Source organism: Chaetodon auriga, chromosome 12 (assembly GCF_051107435.1).
Source record: "Chaetodon auriga isolate fChaAug3 chromosome 12, fChaAug3.hap1, whole genome shotgun sequence".
NCBI lineage: Eukaryota > Metazoa > Chordata > Actinopteri > Chaetodontiformes > Chaetodontidae > Chaetodon > Chaetodon auriga.
Window position 1 is genome coordinate 12,024,619 of NC_135085.1, and position 27,816 is coordinate 12,052,434.

General features: G+C 41.2%; 1 protein-coding gene across 9 annotated transcripts; it reads right to left on the reverse strand.

The window, feature by feature from the left end:
• Window positions 1–347: 347 nt before the first annotated feature.
• tcf3a (transcription factor 3a) lies at window positions 348–27,729 on the reverse strand. 9 transcript variants are annotated; one of them, XM_076744872.1, is made up of 21 exons: window positions 27,633–27,699; window positions 27,413–27,454; window positions 23,152–23,248; window positions 22,654–22,726; window positions 15,616–15,689; window positions 13,809–13,884; window positions 13,078–13,118; window positions 12,755–12,887; window positions 12,287–12,336; window positions 10,768–10,867; window positions 10,235–10,371; window positions 9,949–10,099; window positions 9,758–9,816; window positions 9,558–9,636; window positions 7,819–7,895; window positions 7,495–7,668; window positions 7,264–7,363; window positions 6,987–7,119; window positions 5,486–5,724; window positions 3,129–3,260; window positions 348–3,010 (listed from the first exon to the last, which is right to left on the reverse strand). In XM_076744872.1, exons 3-20 carry the CDS (start codon window positions 23,203–23,205, stop codon window positions 3,136–3,138), a joined length of 1,875 nt encoding a protein of 624 aa, XP_076600987.1. In that variant the 5' UTR covers window positions 23,206–23,248; window positions 27,413–27,454; window positions 27,633–27,699; the 3' UTR covers window positions 348–3,010; window positions 3,129–3,135. The 9 variants fall into 9 exon arrangements, with proteins under 9 accessions (XP_076600987.1, XP_076600990.1, XP_076600994.1 ...); XM_076744875.1 differs by having other exon boundaries at window positions 7,495–7,665; window positions 27,413–27,729; XM_076744879.1 differs by lacking the exon at window positions 5,486–5,724 and adding an exon at window positions 3,702–3,937 and having other exon boundaries at window positions 7,032–7,119; window positions 27,413–27,729.
• Window positions 27,730–27,816: the final 87 nt, after the last annotated feature.

The following is a 27,816-nucleotide window of genomic DNA, read 5'->3' on the forward strand; positions in this document are numbered from 1 at the left end:
ATGTTTGTTTAAGCTACCTCACACAGTTTTCCAGCACAGGACAACTGATTTGTTTTTAGGCCTCTGTAGCGAATACAATCACCCTTCAGTGTGTGCTGACGGGAGTGCATCGGACCTGCAAAAAGAGTTGACAGCACGGCTCATTTCTGCCAACTAGCGGACTAATCAAGGTATGGCACATTTCTCCTGGCTGATCACTGAAATTGTCACTAAATGTTTGGCCTGTCCCTGCTGGGAAAACTCCTTTTACAAATATTGAAAAGATCAACCACTCCTCGGGTTCACTCCTTCTGCAGTGCAATGTTAAGGTTTTTTTCTTATAAAAAAAAAGACACTGGACAAATGTGGATTTTGTTATTAAAAATGGCACATTTATTGCTACATTACTGTTATATACACAACAGTTCTCGATATCTACTTTATATATAAAAAATAGGAAACAGGAGGCACTTTGAGGACATAGCCTACATAGATGTTGTCCCCAAACATGAATGAAGACAGAGAGATCTGTAGCAGGTCATATGTTGTGGTGGACAGAAAGGGTCTGTTAACAAAGAACACCAGGCGCTTGTTTTGATACCTGGTTACTGCAGACACATCTTTCATGTTAAGAAATCAAAGTCTTCAGTAGCGACTTTTCATGTCACAACAACACCGGGTTCTTCTGCAGAAAGGCTAGAGTAATTGACAAAGAAAATAATATTTGGGGCTAGTCCATAGGGCAAGATTTGTGACAAAATGACAGGTAAACCAAATACTGTTACACATCAGTACCAGCTTACAATGACAAAGCTGATGAGGACATATCATACAGCTGTACATACATATCAATGCACATGCCAGTCAAGGACAAAATCATATTTAACAAAATCAGCTCATAAAAGATGAGAAATTTTAAGTAGGATTTTCAGCGTCAAAGTTGCAGACCAGGTTATTCGTCATCTTACATTTCACGACACACAGACACTGAAGCGGTCAGCGTCAATGAGTGGAACTCTTCATTTTTACGTTGTCAGATGTTACTGAAGTATATAAGTTTTTATACATCTGTATTATAAAAAGGTACAACCTAAAAATCCTCAAATGCAACACCATTCACCATGTAGCAGAGAAGTATTCAGGCACTGGTGAGTAACCATTATCAAAACTCCCAAAGTCAGGAAAATGACTAAGGCCACCCTTTTTGATTCATTTTATGCTTCACATCATGATGAAACAGTGAATTACATTGCAGATTGTGCAGACCGCCCCTGCTGCCCCTTCCTCAAACTAATCAACGAGCTCATGAGAGAGCTGGACACCAGGGAGAGGAGAGGAGGGGTGTGCCGAACAAAAACCTTGTGTTTCACTTGCAGAAAAACTGTCGCAAACACCAGAACAACCCAATTACGACTGGCCTGACAGGTCTGTGTTGAAAGAGGCATTCAAGAACAACAAAAGAGCAATATCACAACATGTGATGTTACAGCCAGATAATTTTGTCATTTCTAACATTTCTAAGCACCTGGCACAAAAGAAAACACCTCACTTTGTTCCTGGAATCTAAATTGAGAGTCGTCTTACATTTAAACAATGTAAACAAAAAAAGCCCAATGATATAAAACAAAACTCATACAACTATCTTACAAAGTAAAATATATATATATAAAAAAAACAAACAAAAAAACAATAATAAATCAATTCTACAAAAGGAAGATCCTTACAACAGGCTTTGCAAATTGTTCGGGGGTGGGGGGTATTGGGAGGGGGGCACCAAAATGCTCAAAACAGAGCAACAACCACAAGTCAGTCAATGGCGATTGAGTAAATTCTCCAAAAGGTAGCAGTAACACTCATGATCCCTTTCAATACTCAATTATGTCTTCTAGCAAAATGTCATTCACCACAACACAAACTGCTCTGAGAGGCTTGTGTTCAGTGAGTTCACCGTGCTGAACAGTGTCTTTACGCATGATTTGACGGAGGGGCAGGCTGATGTGACACTGGCTGTATTTCAGTCAGAGGGTTCAAACTGACCACACGGCTGACACTGAGGCCGAGAGCGACGGCCTTCATGACAGCAAAGGGTCCACCGGCAGCTTCACGGAGGGAAGGCTGGGATTTGATCGACATCAGTGAGGATCCTGGATTCGTATCGAGTCTCTGCTCGTGTTTGTGTCGGTGGTTGAGTCTCTCTCCGACACTCCGTCTATTCCACTTCCATGGCCGTGACAATAACAGATGTGCAGGACTTAAAGAGATAAGACTCAGGGATCCACAGTTCAAAATAAACAAAAAAACAACCCACCACATGCGTGAGTTGGCGACTGTGGCATCTTAACAGCCAAAGCAAGAAATTGAAAAAATACAGCCAGAGTTACCAGCATATCAAAAAGACAGGTTGGCTTTCTGATTGGCCAGTCAGAGGCTGGATGTGTCCAAACCCATGTCTGTAATTCAGTCATCACGTGACAGGACAATAAAGATGGCTATTTGTCTTTATCAAATACTATGCATTAGGCCTCTTTCAGGCATGTGCTTCAACAGGTTTTGTTCACTCGTAGGATATAAACCCGGGTGTCCCTCTTTGCTTGAGAAGAATGTAAGACCTCCTTTTCAGATGGGAATGCCAATAATTATCCAACAATACAAATCCTAACTCTGCTCACACGAGCAATTGATCCAAAAGTTTTATTTGATCCAAACAATATTTGCTCCCAACGTGTAAAGCAATTTTTCAAAATGTCTTACAAAAACACGACCATAAGAACGTCCTTATGTCCAATTTCCACTGTCTCCACACCAGTGTCCTCGGTTCAAAGTATTGTCATGTGAAGATTAATAAATGTTTCCTCTTTCTGTGAGTGTGCTTGTTACTTTTGTGTTCACTGTCAGGAATGTGGCCACCTGCCTTGTCAGTAATGAGGTGTGTGTTCGTGTGTGCTTTCCAAAAGTTGATTAACACACACTGAGATGCATGACAATGATAGATTAAGGCCACGTGTTCTAAGGGCTGTACAATCAACAGGAACTGGAAGAGAAGGGAGAGAAATGAATGAATATCTTTGCACAGAACAAGCTCAAAACATGCATTCATTATATTATCTTGAAGGCACCAAAATCCAACTGCACAGGCTCTATAGACTGACCTGAGAATTACATATGTCCATCTCCTCCTAGACCAGGGTGACCGCCACCGAGCTGCATCTGAGGGTCCACGCCTGAAACCTTTTCCTCCTCTCTCCTCTTGAGGCAGGCCGCCTTTGGGTTCAAATTACGCTCTTCAGAAAAAGACACATCCACAGATTAAAAACGGTAAGGAGGCAACATTCTTGAGATGACCTGATAATGCTTCACAATCAGAAATCTTTTAAGACATCAAAGCAGAGTTTTGAACATACAAAGGTCAATAATAAGACAGGGGGAAAGCGAGGAAAGCAGGACAATGAAAAGTAGGATGAGAACTGCAGGCGTTTGGCAGAAACGAAGGGATATACTTCCTCATATATTCTCCCTTTCTTCTCCCTTTTTTCTCTTCATTTCTCAAAGTGATGCTGGCAAATAGCAAAGAGAAAGCCAAAGTGGATGCTGCACAGTAAGTGAGAGCAAAGATTAAAGGAGAGACTTTCCTATAGGTGAATGACCGGCAACGTTTTTCCAGTTATGATGAGAGATGGTTGGTTGTCTAAGTGGATCAGACCTTCCTGTATTGGCTGACCTACCTCGCACCTGCTTCTCCAGGCCCAGTATGACCTGGACAGCCTGCTGCAGGATGATAAGCTTGGTCTGGGCCTTGTCGCTCTGCAGGTGGACCTGACACATCCTGCCCAGCTCTCTGAAGGCTTCGTTAATGTCGCGCACACGCACCCTCTCCCTAGCGTTGTTAGCCAGGCGGCGCTCACGCTCCCTCTGCTCCTTCTCCTCGGCAGTCAGGTTCTCATCAGTCACCGAGACAACGCTGCAGCCAGGAGGAGAAGGGGGGGTTGGAGGGGCTGGTTAACAAACCCAAATCACAACCCTTGCTGAACCTTGGCTAGATGTTCTCACTAACTCTCAACTGTGGTGGTTTAATCTTATCATAATGCCTCTAAGTTTTTTTTCCTCCTCAGAATCCTTGTTCTGTTATTGGGAAATATTCAATCTTTAATGTTTGACTACGTTTGACAGTAACTCCAAGCTCTTAGTAAGACGAGACCAAAGGAATGGCTGAAGACGATCCCAGTGGAGTGGGGCTGTGTTGCAGGAGAGTGAGCAGAGAGGTGCTTTCTTCGATCTACATTATTTTAAAGGATAAATAATACATCTTTTTTAAAAAATGAATCGACATATAATCAGTGTTGTGCGCTGAGCAGACGTGACACCGAATGATTTCAAGAACAAATACACTGGAGATCAAGATACAACAGATGACCTGAGTGACAAGGTCGAATAAATCTGTCCTGAAGTCTAACCAACCAACAAAGATTTTCCTCTTTTTGGGGGGAGGGGGGGTCATTGGGGTCCAGGATGGAAGTTGTACGGGGTATGGAGACTGTCCAGCAGAATGAGAGAATTAATGAGGAGGGAGAGAGAAAGGGAGAGAGAGGAAGCAACACCCTCTGCCGACATGGAAAGAGCCACAGAGGAAAAAAAAGCCGAGAGGAGAGGCTGAGGGCATCGTATTAAATACATCAGCAGAAGGAGATGTATTTATCTGAATGTGAGGAAGAGGTGCTCACTGTTGCCATCTGTAAAAAGAAAATGACAGAGGACGGGGGAGTTAACGGCGAGATGGAAAGGGTTGTCTCGGACACAAGGGGGCAAAATGAACGGGTTAATGCTTGAAAGGCTGAAGCATGCAGCACAGAGACACTGCAACAAAGCTGACGACAGGTTAATATGCATGATCACAGACTGCCCTGCTGTCATGCTAACATGAGGTGCCGGGGAACAGAGAAGGGTGTTATGAGCACACGATATCACAATGCTGAAATAACTTAGCTGGAATGAAAATACTTCATAGTAATAAAAGCATAATGGGGAAACAGAGGAGAAAGCGAGTGAGAGTCCACAAAAAGATGTGTTAATCCAGTCAAAGAGTGAGGCGGACAGACATGGAAGCATTTCCACAGACAGCCAACTGAAGGGCAATGCAACACATACTGCATCAGAACAAAAAGAAGTCCTGTATGTGTTACCACAGGACGGAAACTTCAGAAGATGAACTGGAGAAAGGGCATGTCTTAAAAACAGTCACACAGCTTCATTTCTTTAACCTGTGTCCTCACCTTGTTGATCATTTTTAGGATGGACTGCAACAAGTATATTCTAACTCACTAGTATTAAGCAGGCAAACATTTTTTACTGTCATAAGTGGAGTACAACACCACGGGTGATTTAAAAAAAAGATTTGACATGGCTGGCAGGACATGCCAGGGGCTAGGAAGTGAAGCCGTGTGGGAGCTTTTTTTTTTTGTGTAAAGAGGCCCTTCCCCTCCTCTTCCTTCCTCCCTGGACACCCACTGACCTCGGACTTGCTGCTCCAGGTTGAGTATAACGTTAACAGCCTGTTGCAGTACGATCAATTTGGTCTGCGGTTTCTCACTGCTCAGATGGAGCTGACACATGCGGCCCAGCTCCTTAAAAGCCTCGTTGATGTCCCGCACACGTAGCCGCTCGCGGGTGTTGTTTGCCAACCTCCGCACTTTCTCCCGCTCAGCCTTAATCTCCACTGGCAGATCTTCATCGTCATCCCCATCACCCAGACTAGTGAAGAGCCGATGGTAGATGAGGAGGGAAGGAAACAACAGTATGGGTACAGTTCACTGAACATTACTTGCCAATTATGGTGTGCAATAATTTTTCCTAATTATGAGTAACTTAATGACAATTACAGACAGTGCTACAACGGTGGGTCACATTAGTGTTTGGCTCTAGCAATTTGTCAGATTTGACCAAATAATACTAGGAATAATGGAGCCCCAGGAATTTAAGTCAGGAACTGACAGTCTCTCCTCTTTCCACCACATCTAAGGAACCATGAAGAATATGTAAATGAAACTGATTAAAAAGTAACAGCTTCATGTGAGATGCAGCGTCTGAATAACAGCACAGTCCAGGAACCAGAGTTCCTGTGGTCGAGATATCATACAGCTCGTGAGTTGTTAAAGAACATTCTCAGTTCCTAGAGCAGGTTTTGTGGTGGAAAAGGGTAAATTTTAGTGTGATATAAGACTTTCCAGGGCTTACCAAGACAACAGGCACGGCTCCACAGATCAATTCATCTTTAGAGGTGCATTAGACTACAAGCTTACAGAATAATACAAAGGAAATGGCATGAAAGACAATGCGATCGACGACCGTAGCAGTGTTTACAACTGTGATTTTAATACTCAAATTTAAATTTAGTGACATGTAAACCAGTTTTCTTCCAATCATTGGCTATGAACTTGTCTGTCATCTGTACTTCTATTTACTCCATTATGTACATTTTTTGTTCACAGAGTTTTAGATTTGATACAGATGTTATTGCATCTTTAAAGCGGTCAGATTTGGAAAAAGAGTTGGTCTTTCTATGGAATAACTGTTCTTGGATGTAAGTTCTGATTGTTGGACTCTTCTGCATTAAGAAAATAAATGGGATAAGACATTTTGGTGACTTAGCTTCCCCTTAAATCCTCCATTTCCACTTGTATTCTCAAGGCAAATGACTTAACTCCAACTTCATTCATTTTCTACAATCCAGTCAAAGCAGATTCAGAAAATTAAATAAAGGTGTGAGGCTACAATAACTGAATTCTTGTTCAACTTAATGTGGTGATGAGGCAGGAGATATTGCAAGGATATATTTATACCATGCAAGAAAAAACTGGGGCATAACTGAAGTTCTCATCTCTGTTGTTGATGAAAGGTTGAAACACTTAATTCCTGACCCATTCTTAAACTACTGATGGATTATATGCCATGTAATGACATGCACTGACAGATAAGTATAACCATTATGTGGAAAAAACAAAGGTTTTAGACACCTTGTTCCAAGGCGAGCCTTCATGTCTTTTTTCTCATCCTCTGACCTGTCGGTAATAGAGCAGTTTTCATCGTCCTCCTTGTCCTCTCGTTTGACATCAGCACCACTGGCACGATTTAGGCTGCCGGGCAGGCCTGCACACAGATTTCAGCAACAAAGATAATGAATAAGACACATACAGAGCCAAAAAATATTACTCAACAGAACAATGATGCAAAATAATTGCCATGCTTTCATATATGAAAAATAGTGAAGAACAAAGCAACAGAACGTCTCACCACTAGGCTGAGAGCCTGGCTGGACAGATGCAGAGCCATGGTGACCATGCAAAAGTCCTCCACCAGAGGGCAGACCAGAGTCCTCATGGTGACCAGAAATCTTCAGGACATCAATTTTAACATAATCAGTTTCAACTATCTTGTGAAAGTTGTAGTACTGGAGTTAAGAGCAAGAAACTATCACTGTTTATGTTTGCTTTAATTTAAAATCAGACAATTATAAAATCTCACCAGTCCTGACAGGCGCCCGCTCAGTCCCAGTGCTGCGCTGGTGACGGCTGGAGGTAACCCTAAGCTAGACGACAGCAGACTGTGCATTTCAGCCAGGCCTGGTCCTCCTTGTCCACTGGCGTGACGCTGAAGAACGTTGATGGCTTCGTCCAGATGGTCCTCCATTTTACTCTGCTACAGAGAATGAAGAACGATGGACAATGAGACAGCGCAGGTATGTATGAATGGCTGTAGCATCGTGCATTTACCTCTGTAATCTACTTTAACACACTTTTGTTGCATGAATAGACATGCTACATGAATGAAACAAACATATTGACTCACCAAGGACTGAATTCCACCCTCAAAGTTGGGTGAAGGTGTAGCCTGGCCAGAGGACCGAGTCCACTGTGATGCAGAGCCTAAAAAGGAAAAGATCACAAGGAACATGTGCCCACGTTTACTGCATCATCTGGGGTTATGCTCTAAACTGATACTAACACATTAACAGAAAGGGAATGTCCCACATGTATGATGCTACTCCATTTATCTCCAAAAGCTACATTCCACTTATTGCTTGCTGCATTTATAGATTTCTGTTCGAACACGGCCTGACCCATCGAGTTCCATCAGCCCCAGGTTGGGTGCCCACTCTCTAATGTGAGTGCTGGGTTAGTCGATGTGAAGCACTCCTGAAAATGACGTCTTACTCATGAACACTAGAGCAGATGATTGATGCAACTGGGGCTTGAGCTTGGGCCACTTTTCCTGTCGTACTTTGTGAGTCATTTTGGTTGAACGCTATATATGAAGCACGCTCAATCAAAGACACTAAAATTTACGCCCACATTTTGCTGTTTAAAGCCAGCCACATGCAGAAGAGATATCTGTTCTTTAACACACTGGAAGCTTTTATTGTGTCTAAAAATGATGCTCACATAAATGTGTCGAACATTACGAACATGGAACATCAGGTGAAAGAAACTGCTTTCTGATTGCAGATTTGTAAGATGTGAAACATGTACTGTACACAGTACATATGAAATATATATATATATATATATCATCCATACTTTGTGTACTAACAGTGAATCAAATGCACAATTTCAAAGTAACATATTTCCTTATTTCATTTTTGATTGCGTTCCTGATTATCCACCCCTTTTCTCTTCTCTCACCTTGTGCAAGCAGCAGTATTTGATGTACTAAGTGTGAGATGAGCTCACTCATGAACTCAGTGCAGAGACAAATGGGGAAGTGACCCCGCCCTCTTTTTATTTTTACTGTATTTTCCCTTCCTCTCTCATGAGTTATATTTAGTCTGTGTGTGTGTGTGTGTGTGTGTGTGTGTGTGTGTGTGTGTGTCTGAAAGATCAAGTGAAGGTTAATCTGTGGATGGAGTAAAATTTTATAAAATCAATAAAAATATGGACATACTACAAGTACCTTTTGAATCTTTCAGTGAATGTAGGTGAGACATTTCTTACAGCGAGCTTGCTGCTATATCAGATGACCTGAATGTCAAGATAGTCTTGCATGCCAAACTTATCGCCGTTCTATGTTTGTTCAGTGCCAGCACAAGAAAAAGGTCTGACTGAACTCAATGACACAGGGGGAAAAAAAAAAAAAAAAAATAATCTGGGTTATTTAAATTTTTAAACTGTGGGCGGCTCAGCCATGGCATGCTGCAGAGACATTTTACATGTAGCTTAAGGTGATTGCTTGTTACTGTTTCTAACTTAAATTAGTAATTGAGAGTATTGACTGATTCCATCTGATGACAAGGTTAATACAAGTGGGAACACAGCCATCCATGTAATGTATTTTTATTATGTTTCACTGACAACGCTGATACATGTTGTGAAGGAATTTTTCATTTTTCAAAAATGAAGTCTGACATCTTACTTTACTTTCACTTTTAACCCAATAGATGGAGCTACACTGTCACTAGGAACCATCTGGGCTTAGTCAAAAGATTTTATCATCCCCTTCAACAACAGGAACCAGTGTCGAACAAACAAAACTACAAAACAGCCATCTGACCTTGAATCCGCAGGAAAAAATGACTAGAGCTATTCCCTCACCTGATACAGCCTGAGGAGAGCCAGAGGGAGTGGACGGGGACGGAGGGAAGGCATTACTGTTTGGGTCTGAAGGGTAGATCTGGACACAGAAGGTTTTGTTTTTAATTAAATGAAAATGCAAGTTCATCCTTTACATTTGTTATGCAATACAAAGATGATAATATACAACATTTGAAGTCATGTATTTTATTAATACTTACAGATGCCAGGGCTTTTCCAATCTCATCACCTGAACTTCCAGGCACTGCCCCACGATTGGCTTTTGGCGAAGAAAAAAACCCCAAAACATTTCAATTGGATCCTTCAATAACAGTTCTGCTACATGACAAGTTTGCATGAAAACATGAAGAGCACTTTTCACAAAGAAATGAACACACAATAAAGTGTTTACCCATAATGGTGTCAGTGCCAGCGATGGGGGGTGTGTGGCTGGGGACTCCGAAGCTGCTGGAGCCAGAGTGGAAGCCAGCGGGATGAGCTCCGTTCACCTCACTGCCATGCAGAGGGTAGTTTTGGGGAGAGAGGGGCAGTGGCTGCCGTTTCTTGGAATCAAAGACACCCAATGATTTGAATGCACAACCCCACAGAAGCTCAATGATGCATTTGTCAAAAAGTGTCAAAGACCTCATTATGCCTTAACAGAAAAACAAGTCCAAGAGCATGAAGGCAGAGCTCACCAGTCTGTCTTGGGGGTTGATGGCAGTGAAGGGACCATGCTGGCTCAGATGGGGGGAGTTTCCCAGCATGGCAGGATAACCAGGCTGAACCATCGACCTAGCAGAGCCCCATGGATCGGAGGGTGGGTGGAGGCCTTCTGTCAGGGGGCATCCAGTGGAGGGGGGTAGAAAGAAGGGCGAGGGATAACCAGCCATAGGAGAGGAGAAGAGAAAGAAGGCCACATATGAGACATGTCACATTACTGTGATGACTTCATTCAACTGTGATGTGCTATTCAGTACCCAGGCACCACGGGGTGTTCACTGTCATACAGCCACAGCACCCAGGCTAACCCGGACTTCCATAAGGATATTATGCGGAACTACTTTCACAACCAAACTGGCGATTAAAGAACATTCCAGGTCATTACTACCTCTGAAGCTGTGTGATATATTCACCTGTATTTAACAACAAGTGTCTCAGCCAGACTGAACCTTTCAACACAATGAACATGGGGAAGCTCTGAAGGCAAATCTTGTTTCAACTCACTCACCTTGCATGTAGAATGGTGGTGGATACACATTTCCTGCCTTGGAGGCTGGGTAGCCGGCATTGTCCCTGTTAAAATCCTCTCCTGAGGCTGGTGCATAAACCTACATAGAAAAAAGGAATGAAGTGGCTCTAAACAAATCAATATAGTAATGTAAACAAACTATGTGGTGTGTGTAACTTGTTGCACGAATGTAAAGCAGTACATAATATATACGGCATTTTCGTTTAAGATACTCAAAAGTATCCTGGGAGCTTCTTGCACTTAACTAGGAGGGTGACCATAAACTCATTTTCCTATAAAAATAGTGTTTGGACATGAGTAAGAGTTTTTCAAACATGCAAACAAAAAACAATATATGCATTAAATACCCAATTAAACACAGCTCTTAAAACTGTGTGTTCCCTCCAAGCCTAGAATCTATTTTTACTATCTGGATTTTACTACTTAATTCAATAAACAGGCTGGTGCAACATTTCTGCAGACTAGAGCACTGAGCATTATGTATTGAATGTGCAGTGTCAGTGATTTTATTGGGCTCTGTCTTCTCTCTCTGTAGGGCTTTTACACATTACCCTGTCAGACAGAAACACACTGAAAATGGTTTACAGATACATAATTCACACTCTTCGCCACAGTGAGATGTGACCATACAATGGTAGATGCAGTTGGATTTGGTGCGTGGTATAATGGGTATAAAGGAGCCAATGTTATGAACCACCATATAATTCTCAATCAAGACTATTCTAGACGGAAAAGCAAGTATCAAACTGTGTCTGCAAAACTCAAATCCAAATGGACTGAAGTTTTCTTCTGTAATTTGATTGAACAGAGAGAAAAAAGAGAGGAAAAAGAGGGGAGAGGAGAAGAGGGAACGGAGAGATGCACTCCTAATTACTGAACCATCTGCCGAATCCTGGATGGCAGCCAACTCCACTGGCAGCTGGGATAGAGGGATGGGGGAGGGAGAGAGAAAGGGGAGGGAGGCGGCGGGAAAGAGAGGGAGGAGGCAGGAGGGGGGTGAGTGTGGGGTTGAGAGGAGGGGGGAGGGGGGAAGGAAGAAACAGAGAAGAGGAGGAAATAGGGTGTCCAGAGAGTGAGAGTGGGAGGGAAAAAAATGAGGTGGAGTAAGAACCATCAAACCCCAGCATGAATTCCCTTCAGTGATCTAACGAGTATACTTGGCAGAGGGGAAGAAATGTGGCCATAAAGTAAAGGGCCTACAAATACAACACACTATAAATACATGCTGCAAATGAGTGACTGGGTGAATGAGTGGCTTTTTTCCCCCCCTTTCCTTCGTTTTTATTTTTTTTACTTCGCCGGCGCAGATACACAGCTGTAAGAGCTGGATGTCCTGTATAGGAGCTGTTCAACTGCTTTATGCGCCAAGGAGAGGCTTAAGATGCCAAATGGAATGTGAAAATGGGGCGTAAAACACAAAAACATGGGCTCCCATGGACTGACGGCAAGGGCTGAGATATAGTGCAGGGCTGCTACGTTTCTGGATACTAACACTCACCGAGGAGGGCAGGCCAGGGGGCACCTTCCTGATCTTTTTCGGGTGCGATTCTGAGGGGAGGAGGACAGAGTGAAATCACACAAGCATGCTTACAGACACAAAGATCTTAACTTATTGCAGAAAACAAAAACCAATGAGGGGATTTGTTTATGCAGCACCCTTCCCTCTGAAGTCCTTCTGAACCAATCTATCCATCTGTCTTGTGACTACTCATTAATGTCTAATCAAAAGGTATTTTAGTCTGATGTTATTCAGTGACTTTCTTCATTGAGATCTCATATCGATTCCACTCTCTTAAACTAAGCAGAAGTGAAATTTCTCAAAGACTTTTTAAAACCTCAGCAGGAGAAGTGATGATACACGCAGAGTTAAATATAAATCAGAGCAAAGAACACTTTTTCTGAAACAAAATCTGTGATGACTGACTGTGTTCAACACTGTGCTTGAAACGGTCCTTTACAATCTTACCAACGGGGTCTTGTGAGGGTCTCCTGCGAGGGTTGCTTCCCTCATAAGAGTAAAACTGGGAGTTGGACTTCAGGCCAGACGGGGAGAGGGCATTGGGACTGGGCATGGGTATCTCACTGGGCATAAAGCCCTGCTAAAGACAGTACAAAAGAAAGCACAAGCTCATGTAGCATAAAAGGACAGGGAAAAGGCAATAATTATGGAAGCCAATTTAAAAAGATACAGGAAAAGAAAACTGACTTTGGTACAGGAATTCTCCAAATGAGCATGAGCAAAGAAGGGGTGATAATGTAGCAGAACACCTGCATTTCTGACTGATTTACCTGTGTTACAAATGGTGAGTATGGTCCTCGCTCGGCCTTCCCTGTTAGAAGAAAGGAATATAAAAGCAGGTCATGACTGCGAAAATTGAGCTTTTATGTCAATATTAAATCACAATCTGGCCATTCCCCTTTCTCCATTTGGGTACCTCCCATCTGCTCTGTGAGTGTATATGATGATGTGTGGTATTTATGGCTGTGGACAGCAAAACAACAACAAATTGGCCCATTATAAATGGTTCAGGGGCAATTGTGCCCAACCTCCATCCCCTCTCCTGACAGTTAAACAGAGGAGAGCTATAGGCCACTGTAGTCCCAAGGGAGAGCCTTGTTTGTGCATGGGTGCCCTTACATTTCCCCCTACCCCCTCCCACTCTGAACACATAAACTGCAACACACGAAGAAACCCCTCCTCCACATCCTCCCTGATCAGCCTGCTCCCTTCACACATTGTTAGCTAAACATAAATGTGGTTTGCCTTGAAGCGGTACATTAGTATCTAACCTGTGAAAGGCTGCTCTCTCGAACAAACAGCTCATTGTTTTGGTTCAATCACACAGACCATTGAGATAAACTTGTGTACTTCAATGGGTACATTCTTCTGTCATTAATTCTTATTATTAGAAACACTGGCCCCAAACTCTAGTGATTGCCTTTGATTTATTTTTAAAAAGACAGTGTGAAAGTTGTGGTGTCCATCCTTTAACAGCCGGGTTAATTCTGCACCGTCTTACCAACAATCCCTGGTCCAAACATAGGCGCAGAGGGGATGCCTTCTTGCTCACTGTAAAGGCCTTCTTCTCCATAACCCTGGGGGAAAGACAACAGAGGCATGAGTGATATAAAAATAAATGAACAAAAGTAAATAAATCCCATTATCAACACCGCTTTCACACCATATCATTCTGTAAGAAAGAAACCCTTGTGTGCTTGTGTAAGTGAGTCAATAAAGATTATTAAACTTGGCTCTGAGACCCCATGCCAGGCCTAGTTTTTAGGCAGTTCTGACACTGCTCTGTTTTGGGATAAAAGGGTCAATTCTTCTGCAGCTACCAGGTTACTATAGTATCACTAGAAATCCATAAAGCAGATATGCCAATAATTGTCATTTAGCATTTTATGTGTGTGGAAATGAAGTTAAATTGTGGACAGACCGACATGTCCCTCACAATGATTCATTCATGTGCAGCAACACAGACTGGAAAAGTGTGTGCGTGTGTGTGTGTGTGTGGGGTGGGGGTCATAAACATTTTTCCACACAGGATCCGCAAATTAGCCCCATGAGCTATCAGTGCTGGATGAAAACACACATTCTGTCTGAAAATTTAGTTAGAATTTGCAACAGTTGGATAGAAACTTGGATCATGACTTCCCTAATCTCAAAGTTATTTGTGAGTGTGGCTGACAAATATAATGTGCTATACTGTGTTCTTCAATTATGGGCTTGTTCCAGCTTGACCCACATTACATTTTCAGTCAGTGACAGTGACGTGCACAGTTTCCAATGGGTGCCAGTCCAGGTGTCCCAGCCAAACGGGGGAAATTCTGGTCACTTATTGTCTGATTATGAACCATATTTTCCCACGTTTTTGCGTCCAAGTGACTAATGGAGACAACAAATTTTGATGGTTTTTTCAGCCGCAAAACAGGTTGCAATGTAACCCCTCCGGGCGTTTGCACACCATCAATGTACGTCCATTAAAGGTGCTTGTTTATTTGTAACTGACAGGCAAAGATTATTATTCTAAGTGTCTGACGACAGATTGGAAAGGATCTCTAAAATGATACCTTTTTGTTAAAGATCCTTTTTGTTTAAACAAAACAGCCACAATATCCTCTCACCAAAGCCACCAGACTCTATTCACAGAAAGAGTAATTTCGTCATTGTAAAACACACTGCTTTTAAAAGCAACAAAAACAAAATAAAACTCACTAAAACCTTCTTGGTGCATCTTTTCACTGTTCCAACACTCATCACCAACTCTGATTTAAATAAACTCTTAATTCAGAAGAGGAGCAAGAGAAAGACATCAAAGAAGCAGCAAAAACAGCGTTCAGAGCCGCATTATTTTCACATCTAACTCTGGCTTTATTTTTCACCAGACATTATGACTCGAGGGGTTAAAAAAAAAGGATGAAAAGAAAAACCCCCAGTAATTAGTGAACCACAGAAACTGTTGTTTTGTGACTCCTGTCCGTCATGCAGTGCATTCGGTGCTGTTTTTTTCCCACAGTTGAAAATTAATTTTCACAATCGAATGTCTGGATTTTTTCTTTTTTTTACAATTTAGGATTTTTTTTTTTTTTTTACACAATTTAGAAATATTAGATATATATATTTTATATATTTGAATTTAGAACATTCGTTGACAACTCTAAATGTGAACATAAATTGTTTTGCAGCTAACTCTCAGGTGCCTTCGCTTTTGTTCATGGATCATGTGTATGTGTGTAATTCAACTTGATGTCTAAGTCACTCAAATCCAACAGCATGACATCTACATGACCACGGTCAGCTTAGTAAGTGAGGATAAATCATACCCGTCCCTGGTTGAACGATGGACTGTTCTGCTGTCCTGGTCCCCAGGGACTGGACCCACTCCTCTCATCTATACCTGGAAGACAAAGAACTGGGTTAGGCCTATTAACCACTGAAAGGCAGACAGATTCTGAACAGGGACTTAAACTAAGTTCAGAGAATGATGAAGTTGACCTGCTTTGATACAGGTTTTTCAGACTGCTCGAAGTAACCTCCATTGAAGAGCTTCACTTCACAGCTCACACAGAGACAGCATAGTGACAGCGCTGTCACATAGCGTGGATATGAGCTGTAGGAAGTTTGAATAATTAACACCCAGTATGAGGCTCCCAGAATCATCCTCGACATTCTTCATTCTCCCACTCTACTCCTTTACATTTTCCATGGCAACAGTCATTCATCCCCGATCCATTCTCTCACATTTGGCCTACACCTTCGCCTTAACACAGACACAAGGTCTCAATCTTACATCGTTGACACACGTTACCCGAGACCAGAGCACACCAGCTTTCAGAGAGCTGAATGTGTTTGAAAGGAGTGATTTTAAAGATTGGTGAAGCAGAAATTCCTGCCCGTCCCCTTTCTCTCAATCTCCTCTCATACTGCAACACAGCATCTCTGGGGGAAAGCTGAAGCTTAATTGTGTACTGATTTGCATAATTGTGCATATTAATGAAGTTCAGCTCTATGAATATTCATATTTTTGTTTTGTTGTCTAATTAAAAAGCGGAGAGGGGTGATGGGAGGGGGGTAGAGGCAGGCTAGAATCATGACAGGATCAGCAGTAGAACAGAATGATGGGTCCACAGCGCTGAGAGCTGCTAGATTGCCGTGACAACTGTGATCTATACGCACGACACCAGCAGAATAAGAGATGAAGGAGACAATGTCTTGTCCCCTCTCTATGGCTGACTGTCACTCTCCACGTCAATCAAAGACAATAAAGAAAATGCACAAACGATTTGCCTCTGTTTTAAGTCATCAGTGCTCAAGCTCGAGACAAGAAAAGGCTCAAATATAATATTGAGTGTTTGTGAAAAAGTCCGTTTTTTCACAGCGAAATTGAGAGAAAACAGTAATAGGCTGTATATTCAAGGATTCTATTTTAATTACACCATTATTCATAATTTAAATAAGCAAGTTACGGTGTCAAGCAAACAGTACTGCCATATAAATATAAGTTTACAGACAAGTGGAACAGGCTTTGATTTTGAGGCCAAATGTCACAAGTATTCACATTTCATTTCATTATCATCGTGTATTTAGAGCCATGTAACATATCAGAACAGTCTGGAAAAAAATGAAAGATTCAAAGCTCAGTGTTTCCCCTAGGACTTTTTCCAGCAGCAGTGCCGAAGTACAATAATTCTGTTTTGTGCCATTGGAAGATACTTGACATGTCTGTTGATACAAGAAGGGTTTTAGACACATATTTGTACACAATTGCAGATATTGCAGATGTGGAATTACATTTGTCCTCTCCTCCTCCTCTCTTTCGAACCTCTACTCTGCCTCTTTCTCCTCTCTCCTGTCTTCTCATGCTCATATTTTAGTCAGGAGAAACAGTACCTGCCTCCTCCCCTCCTTCATATTATCCAGCTAACCTTAGCTTCATCACAACCATCATCAGCATTTCTTTTCCTTATCATCCAGTTTACCAAAGCAATCTGAAAATTCAGGAATATATAACTTGAGTGACGAGTTAAGTGCACAGAGATTTACGGTGATCACATTTCAGAAAAATGTTTGCTATGTATGCTATGTAGGTCAACATTGGCCAAAAATTCCATGCAAAAAAATCTTTGAATTTCTGTTAGGTGTTCAATTAACGTGTTAAAATTTTCAAATTTATTGAGAATTATGTCCATGTTGCAGTGCACACACATCAAAAGTGAATCACAAGGCCTACATTCATTTGCAACTGGAAGCGAACAATCACCTGTGCAGGTATGAGAAATGTTTCGGAGTGTTTAACATTCTGTGAATGAGTGGAATGCTCACAAACAGACTACCAGATCAGAATAGGGTAAACAAGAGCCCGCTAGATAGACATCCATAGATCCTAGACCTCCTGCTCAGTTCCACTGTTCAACATAGAAACTCAATATGGCCGCTTCAGGTTTACTCAACCTTTTGATCCGTCTGCCGCAATACAGGACAAGTGATGCTTAGAGGAAATTGGTGGAGATTATTTTTATTATCTTCCTTGCCTATTATTATTACCTGCGTTGCTGCCGGCTGCGCTTTCAAATGACCAATAACCAACAACAAACTGCTGATGATGAGTTCACACTACAGGATTTTAGCCGTTTTTCCACTCGCTGACAGTTTTTGAGCTCGCCGACAAAGGCCCCAACATCAGAGCCAAATCAGCATTCGTTTGGCACTTGATTGCTATGTGTGAACTGTTCAAAGTCGCAATCTGAGAGCTCGCCGATGCCTCGCAGATGCCAGGGGACATCAAGCAGGCCAAATCTTTGGTTCTGTTGAGGACGGGTCAGGCAGTCATGCAACAATCTATAGCCAATGAGAACAGACACGGTCATGGGGAGGGGAGGAGTCGAGAAGGAGAGACAGAAGAGCACCAAAGCAGTAGCTAGAAACCACAACAACATTAACTGCAACATGGCTGCAAATCAACATTTTAACGACTTCGACGTTCATTTCTTCCTATTCATACACTTAAGTGTCTGAGTGACTGTCTAACACATGTCTGCTTTTGGTCTAGTTCCTTTGAAGCTTATTTCAGTTTGTAATGTGTTGCTTTTTCTTTCATCACATCACTGTTTTGTCTTATTCACAAGTTGTAGTTTTTGTCTCTGCCCCCATGGCTTGTGCACACCTCATAATACAAGTTAAAAACGAGAGCCCTTTCAGGTTTGCATTTTAATAGTCACACCACACATGTTGATTATGTTATTGTTGAATAATCAAGTCCATATCCACTGGAGGGCAGACAAAGAAATGGGACAGAAAAAGACACAGAGACTGATTTAAAAAAGGGAAGACAAGAATGATGAAAGAAAAGAGCTTTCCAACATGACCAGTGAACAGATATCAACAGGTGGGACACACGACATGAAAGCTATTGAAAAATAAAAAAACCTGAATTTTAATAAAAACCACAAGTTGCCAGCGAATAATACAAAGGTGAGTTAGATAGGCAGGGAAAAGCCTGGGAAATGAAAAAGACAACACAGGCAGAGTGGAGCACCAAGGCCACATAGGCCGATGGGCACACGATTTACGGAATAGCATCAAGGCCAGACAGCAACATTCCTGGCCTGGGTGTTACACTGTGGTGGAGAGAAATTGGGAGCGCTTAAACACAGACACCAGATCACACTGCTGTTGCAGCAAGAATCATCATTATCATGTATAAATGAGACTTCTACAGAGGTATACACTTAAATCACATTATGAATGACAAAATTACACTGAATCCTGTGTCATATTTACAGAATGATTTCCAATAGCGGTCACGAAAGGTGGAAAACCATGAGGAAACCATGAGTAGTGTACTACTCAGACAGACTACCAGGACTGGAAAGAGAAAAATGAAGAAAAGGGTGAGTAACATCAGACAAATTCTCTGGTGAACCCCAATGCACTTCTCCTCCCACCATGCAACGCCCCTTTAAGCATGGCTAGTCTATAATTACACAGGAAGAGATACTGGGAACAGACAGCCAGCCTGAGTCATAGGCTTCATGAGCAAAACTCCGGCACATACATTGACCAAACTTGCAGACATGTCTTGGTTTTTACAGGCACAGTGCCCCAGGCACCTATAACTGTGTGTGCCGTTTTGTCTACACACCTTCTTCCTTCCCTTGGCAAAGTGAGTCACACAGACACAAAGCATGATGTCAGATCAAATCTCAAGAGAGTGAACACTGTTAATGAAATACTGAACAATGTACAATAACACAGGCTGGCTGTTTTAACCTGTGAGTCACCAGAGACTTCCCAAACACGAGTGTCCTCTAACACACTAACAAATGCAGCTTTGAATGCCCTAGTTCTGATAGTGTGAAATTACATACATTTCAACAGCAATATGTGCCAGGAATTCCAATTTTAAATGGCAAATCTACTTGTGAGTTTTTTTCGGGACCGACTAACACATCTGAAAATGGAACATTTCATGCAAATTTGAAACTCTTCCCCTTCTGCATTTCAGCCGACACCAAAGTTTAAAAATACATTTTAGGATTCTCAGTTTCCAGATACCAAAAATGAAAGTGCACTGAAAATTACTTGAACTACTAGTGAAAGGGATTGAACAGGCACACGCTGTAACATCCAGAGCAGAGATATTATCCTCACTGAAGGCTCTCAAAGGGAGGTTCCCCATTGCCACACATGTTAAACCTCCACATATCCCAAACTTTAACCATACTGGCAAAAAAAGCATTTAAGTGACTCTATAAGGAAAACACATGGCAGCTGCTCCACCAAAAGCAGAAATACAGTTTGACCAAGTCAGGTTCTTTGAAACTAATCATATGCGACTTTAACTAGCCAGAAAACATCAAATTATTTACATGACCAACTTTAAATTCATGGTGGTGGAGGTGCCTTTTTATCCTAAATTAATCCTTTAGCAACATACGCTACATGACTGATCTGACATATCCCACTATCAGTATGTAAGCATGTAAGGCAAATGTATGGCGTTATACTAGATGGAACATTTTGGGAAATATTCTTTCGTTGTGAAAGTGAAATGACAACATTTTTACACACACAGGAATGTGAAAACAAGAAATAGAAAGTTGTGTGCTAGTTCATGACAAACAACAGTTTATCCATCTGGCCAGCACTTCTCTGGCAGCAGCACAGACTGTCAGATACGATCAGTGAGCACCAGTTATAGTATAGGTCTCTGGCAGTGTTGATGGCATAAAACCTAGTAAACTCGTTATGACGACAAGACTTCAGGAAGTCACACGCGCCTGGCTGTTGATCACCAAGGAATAGCTACAGCATTAAAGTACTCCCTAATAAACAAATTGTCATTTTTACATTTCTCTTTTCATACAGATTTAACAAAAACAAAGATAAGACCTGTTAATTAGTAAGATTCAGAGATTTTGGTAGGTATTCTATGCACACATTTCTATGGACCACTGTGGGAATCCACTGTGAATAACATAAATTACAGTGAACCACAGTAGCTGTGGAAGCAAACTGCAACATTTCTATAGCCAGCAAGGATGAGTGCTTGATACTCAAAATATAGATTTTGGGGGCAGTACAATTTCAATCACACTCACTGTGATGTTACAAAAGTTAAACAGTTCATACATCGTGGTACTTTTTTTATTCACTGTAGCACTGCATTGCAGAGACAATGCAGAGACAAAGTAAAAAAAGTATTGCCAATGTTTGACTCACATACAGTTGGGCTGCCATTCATTATTATCCAAATCTGTCAACAATGGCCAACACACACTTGAAACCATTGCTCCTAGTCAGAGTTGAATCACAAACCTTAAACCCTTGCAGTTAATTTTAGCTACTGAACCAAACATGCTAAGCAATTTAACATTACTTCAACCACTTAAAACAAGTTGGGATGAAAGCTACATTAATCTATAAAACTAATAAAAACTACAATTACCAGGTAGTCATGCCTCTAATATTTATGTTTGAAAGATAACATTACTTACAGTATTCAGAGTTTTGGCCCCTTAAATGGGGGGAGGGGTCACAGCATTTCTATAACGTTAATATGATCCTGAACGGAACTTAGCACTTTCAGATTACAATGTTATCTGTTAGATAGCCTTACAGTTCAGTCTTAGCTAAAGGAAAATAGGAGAATGTTGAAATAATTTTGCAGAGCAACCCAAGATTTTCCAGGATATTTGCCTTTTTCTCTCATTTGTCATGTGTTTTCAATGTCTTGACAATTGGTCAACTTTCTTCCAGGTTTTTTCAGGACACATGGGAACCCTGCATTTGTAAGCTGTGACAAAAGAACATGCAAGTGGCCCTCAAGTGAATAGAAGAAGTAGAGCCCCCCCATACCCCACCCTGCCTCTGCTTGCCTTGTCTTTCATCTTAGCTTCAATATCCTGTTTCATTTCCATTACCAGCCAAAAGACCTACTGCAATTCGAGAGATATGAGGGTGACAGAGAAAGGTTCATATAAAACGTGAGGATCTACTTTCTACCATATGGACAGAGATGGATAGATAGGCATTTCAAAATGCAAACCACTTTTTATGTATGTCAGGGGCTGAGAAACACCCCAAAACAGTCTGATCTTGAGTGTCTCTGAAACTGTTTGTTTATAGCAAGCTACATGCAATGGTCTGTAAGGCTGGTAATGTTGATGATAAAGATGGAGAACAGCTCTCGATGAAAATGAGTTATGTGAAAGTGAAATGTAGGCTGCAAAATTGCAGGACAAGGGAATACAGTTTGTCAAAAGGCAAGCAGAGGAGATTAATTGGGCTGTTCCCATAAACCTTCACCCTCTTCCTTTGTCCTTAAGTGATTGAATGGCAACAGCTGAGAAGGTGAGGGAAGGGACACCTGCAAGGCGAGGGCGAGGAAGGGTAGAGGAGATGACACTTGATCAACATAAAACAACCCGGCAATCTTTCCTGTGGTTCCTTACAATAATCTGTGATCTGAAACACAATTTCTCAGGAAAAAAAAAGTAGAGAAAATGAACAATCTCCTGTTCTATTACCATTCAAAACAGCATGAATGAATGGGGGTGGAGTAGTGAGATGACAAGAAGCTCTAACACCATTGTCACCATGCTTTACTGTCAAGAGATATACTGGGGAGCATTACACACAAACAACGGCATTTCAACACCAGCTTTGAATGAGAGGAAGTAAGAGAAAGTGAAAATTTCTTTTCTTTGTCATAACATTTCTTTTTTACATAAGAGAATCAGATACATTATTTTATTTGAGAGGCATGGAGAAAGAAAGCCAGAAGGACAAAGTAAATCAAAAAGAGTCAGAAAGAAAGAAAATCATTTAAAAAAACAGTAAAGAATAAGCTTTTCTCTCACCTGAACCTCCAAACTGACTGCTGGCGAGAGTAGTTGGCCGGTTCTTGCCATTTGAAACTGGAGGCTCAAACATCTGAAATGAGAAAAACGAAACTGTGAACTCACCAGTGCAAGTCCATCTAAGACTTTACTCAACTATATCCCCTTCACTTGTGCCAAGGTTGATTAGGTTGTAATTTAAACTATCCTATCATGCAATCTATCCTACGAAGCCACCAGCTAAAGAGGGAATGAAACAATCTACACATTCCAGCTTTGATTGACTGACTGCTAAAATTAAAGTGACTACAACTGTCTTGTAAAAAGGTGGCTGATGTAATGGCGCTGCAATCCTTCAAACCCTGACCAACTGACCCATTCATGGATGCCCTGATTTTCATTCACATTTCATCCTAAATGATAACTATTCAGGACCAATTATTGTCGTTCTGTGAGCACAGAATGAACTGTGTAGGATGCACACTCAACAAATTTAAGCAATGTTCAGAGAAATCTTACCGCGCTAAAATCCAGCAAGTCATTGAGCTCCTTGTCTGTTTCCACTGCAGCCATTCTCTGCTGCTGTTCACTTAGGCCTTTCAGTCTCAGCAAGCGACTACAAGCAGAGGTAGGGACAGTATCAGTATACTTTGCCTATTTGGAGGATGGTTAACTATCCTGACCAGCAAAGGACACAGGAGTAGCAGTAAATATTAGAAAAGTCAAGTGTGACAACAATGTATGGTGATTGGTGCGTTTTACAGAATATAATCAAAAACAAAGGGAGGGTGACAGAGGTTTTAGGAAAAATGTAGACATAAAAACCAGGCAGTCTGATGCACTCACTGTTAATTTCACTCAGTGGGAATAGCCCACTTAAAGTGGAGGAAATTGGTACTTAGCTGCAACTTTAAAGTGATATTTTCAATTTCATTTTACAAACTAGATCTTTATTCATCCTTTTGTTTAGCATTCAAATCAGTTATGACAACAAATTACTCATTAGCTGCTAAGATACAAAGACACAACACTGCCAGAAACAGCTATGCACATGTGGGGTAACCAAACAATCAATCAGACAGGTTTCAAACAAGTCCAAACCATCTGAGCGAATCATCTGAACCACTTTACTGGAAATTAAAATTAAAATTAAGGCTAACATTGAAATTATTACCCAAACTGTCTACTCAAACACCCAGTGGATGTAGCAGAACTTGGCTTACTGTGTCTATGGTAGAGGTTCAGATTATACAATGCAGAGGGGAGCAGACATTCAAGGTGTCTTCCTTTTCACTTAAAAATTGTCTGGCTCCAATAACAAAGTTAAACTGGAGACTGCCTGTGTTGCTGCCTCTTCCACTGTAAAGTTGTGTCCAATGGTGTTCCTCTATTCCCATATCTCAACAATAAAGCTGGTAGATAAAATGTTGTCATAACGAACAGGAAATATGACAAAAAATGTGAGATTGAAACAAAAATAGTATTACATTGTGAACAGGAAATATTACAATAAACACAACTCCAGTCAATGTCCAGACTTGCATCACATTGTCAATTTCACAATGATTCCCTTCAGCTTTTCACAGTAGATAATGATTCAAGTAGATGGCTCCAAAACATAAAGTAGATTAAACTATGACTTTTTTAATCTTTCTACCAATGATGGCACTAAGCCTGAATAACTAATGCCTACATGGTAAAATGGAATTACCAATCTCGTAGTACTTTTTTGCAAGACCATCAGAGTATTAACCAAGTAATGAAAAATCCAGGCAGTTTGAAGAATTTCCCTTGTAGCCCACATCTTACATGGACAACCATGGTTCAGCCACAGGCCACACTGCACTCGCTGTTTGTCAGGCCTGGACTCAGGCAGTTTCCTAAACCTCAAAAACCAACCTGCTCAAATGGTTCTTTTGAAAATCTCACAGAGTAATGACATGGCATGCTGGACTCTCAAGTAGGCAGTGTACTGTATCACAAGCACATATCAAATGCAAGCCATGAGTACAAAACATCTAAATAAATATCATTTTCATATGTGGTGGGCAAGCCAGCACGGCCACTTTGCAATACAAAAGCACTGCAATAAATACCAGCTGGGATAAGTCATAATGTCATAAATTTGTTGTAGTCAGAGGTGTTAATTACATTCAGAGTTTGTGATGATGTCAAGCAGATATACAATTAAGTTTCTTTCAGTTAGTGTTATTGATGTTTACTTGTGGCGACTGTTCCTCTAAACCAATGGAGTTTGGAATACGTTGCCATTATTTTTGAGACTTTTTGAGGCCACTTAAAACAACAATTTTGCAGTGTTGGGGAACGATGACCTGGCATTTCTCTGTAAAATGCCATTGAAACTGGCTTAAACTGGCTTAGGATGTTTTACCAAACATCTACTAACATTGGTGCAAGATCAATTCATTATGAGTGCCAGCAATATTATCTGAGTTGCTGGTGTATCATTACCAAAGACTGCAAAGTTATTTGCAGTACCAAAAATAAAAACATTTGGAAACTGTGTTGCCAAAGGAGAACACTGGGTACAGAGAGCTGTCACCAAAACTGACATAAAGTCACTTTAAGAGATATTTAATTAACACTACAAATTATAACTCCAAAAATGTCTTTAAGATTGAATTGACAGTTTTGACAAGTCAGTCACCAAAAGCTGACTACTATGACCTACTCCAAGTTTATATATCTATTCGGCTGAGGTATTATTATCTGTCATGTTGTCAATTGTTTTGTTATGTTGTAAATAACAACAATTTAAATAATTATAAATAAACAATTTACGCAACTGGGAGGGGCCTGAGATTTTACATGACCTCAAGTACATTAGTAAGATGTTACTGACATGATTTCATTCCTGCAACTTGCATAACTCAGTATCATTTTCTGGGCATCACTGAAGATTCACTTTCAGTCTAAAAAAATATGCACACTAGAAACAGGAAAAGCCAATCAGAGTCAGGTAAGTGCACTATTCAGAGACAAAAGCATTATCCATCACATTGAAAAGCATCTAATTTTGATACCAATGTTATATGGATTACCAGAGTGCTACTTTTACCAGTGATCCTCCTGCAAATATTGTGAGTAATCTTGCCACTTTGTTTCCGATCAAGAATAGGGCTGCAACATACAATTATTTTCATTGTTGACTAATCTGTCAGTTATCTTCCCAGTTAATTGATTAGTTGTTTCGTCTATAAAGTGTTAAAAAATATTTTTTTTAATGTCAATCAGTGTTTCCCCAAGGCCAAGCTGATGCCTGTTTTGTCCACAACCCAAAGATATTAAATTTCATGTCATTGAGGAGAAGAAAACTAGAAAATATCCACATAAAGAAGCTGGAATCAGATAATTGTGACTTTCTTCATTCTTAAAAAAAAGAAAGAAAAAAGAAAAAAATGCTAACACTGGTTAATCGATTATCAAAATAATTGGTGATTAATTCGAGAGTTGACAACTCATTGATGAATCATAGCAGTTCTACTCAAGCAAACACCAAAAATCAACAATGTGTGCAGTGAAAACACATACAGCAAAATAGCAGCTGTATCTGATTCTGAAGGCATGAAAGGATGTAACCACTAGATCAAGTCCGACCTTACAAAAAGCAATATGAATAGTGGTACAACTAATGACAAATGCGTTATCACGTAAGAACAAGACAAAATATTCTGACACGACCTAATCTAGTCATTTTAGTCTCTCATTGAGCTGAGGTCAAAATGGGGGACAAGTGTTCTAGCGCCTCCTAACAAATGGAAGTTGCGTACGCTTGTCTTGAGCACCCCCACCTTGGGCCTGACCATTTGGAGAAAAGTTTTACGGCACAAAAAGCCACCCAACATTTGATACCTGGCGTCAAATACAACACAATCAGCAGTCATCGGTCTGTGTTTTCAGGGCTCATCTGGAGGTTTAAACCCTGCGGGATGTTTTAAAGGACCTTAAAAACCTGTTGCCTGCCCTCACGTCGAGCAGGAGAGAGAGACAGTGATGAACACAAAGACTCGAGCCACCAAAGTTTCCGTTTGGTGGTCAAAACACAGCAAAACACGAATAAAAGTCAAAGTTATTTAAGGATCGTTCAAATTGTATTTTATGTTACGCAGGATGCAGTAAAGAAGGTTTCGGGTGCATTTTTGTTGCTTGTTACAGAGATAGTGTGCTGCTGGTAGCGGTGGAGGTGGGTAAAATTAATAGTTACCCCAGAGTTAAAACGTTACTCTGGACTGTAATTTTATTATCATGTACAATTTTGAGGTTTATACTCGTGAGTGCAGTGGCCTGGGCAGCATTTGTGAAACTCCAACATCTTGATAACATATGGAGGAGACTATAATGTTAGCCACAACCAGGAATGTTACAGTTAGCTACAACAGACCAACAACGGCTGGCTACGTTCGCGTTTCACGGCTAACGTTCGTGCATTTGTACCTTTACAAACCTACAAACCAGGACTACAGACGGCTAAACCCGGGGGAAGCTAACTCGGACTGGTAATATGCTAATGTGCTAAAACGTTGAAGTCCGTTGAAGTGAACAAAGAAGTCTTTTCCACCACACATAAGCTAGTAATAATCAGTAGTAACACGGCCAGCTCGCTCAGGCCGAAGGGACCCCGCTTTTCCCAGCTGTGGCACTCGATACAACTTGAACGATGCGCTTCAAACTTGATCATTACTCCGGTAACGACGTGGCAGACAACTTCTGTTTGACATGCACATTGTTACTATGTATGCGTATTTATCCATATATTTACCTGGATTCAATTATGTGGCATCCAACGCGGAGAAATCAACGTCTGGAGTAGAGAGAAAAACAAAGTTAGGGATAGGATCCTTCCCCCCGTGGTCCGGACTGTGGGCTTGATGAAAATGAGGAAAGGCAATATATGAACCACTCCTCCGCCGGCTCGTCTCGTTGTCTTCGTCACGAAAGTAAAAACACGTCTCTAACACAAACCATAACTCTTGTCTTACCCCGTTTATTTCTGGTTAGAGAAATAGTAACCATTTCATTCTCCAAGTAGACATTTTAACAGCCTCCACATTGTCGGTTCACCCGGAGTATCACTCCGCAGCACAGCCGACGGGAGGACATGGACGCTAAAACATCAACGATGTCCGATCTGAACTGAAACGAAGTAACCAAACGAAGTGGGTT

What these genes read in the sequence shown, in the direction of transcription:
- tcf3a (XM_076744871.1), bottom strand. Translation starts at nt 23,205, where the DNA reads ATGGCTGCAGTGGAAACAGACAAGGAGCTCAATGACTTGCTGGATTTT. An exon ending in ACTCACCATTTGTAACACAG is followed by an intron (nt 12,888 to 13,077) that starts GTAAATCAGTCA and finishes TACTGTCTTTAG; the next exon opens with CAGGGCTTTATGCCCAGTGA. An exon ending in GCGGGCGCCTGTCAGGACTG is followed by an intron (nt 7,364 to 7,494) that starts GTGAGATTTTAT and finishes GATGTCCTGAAG; the next exon opens with ATTTCTGGTCACCATGAGGA.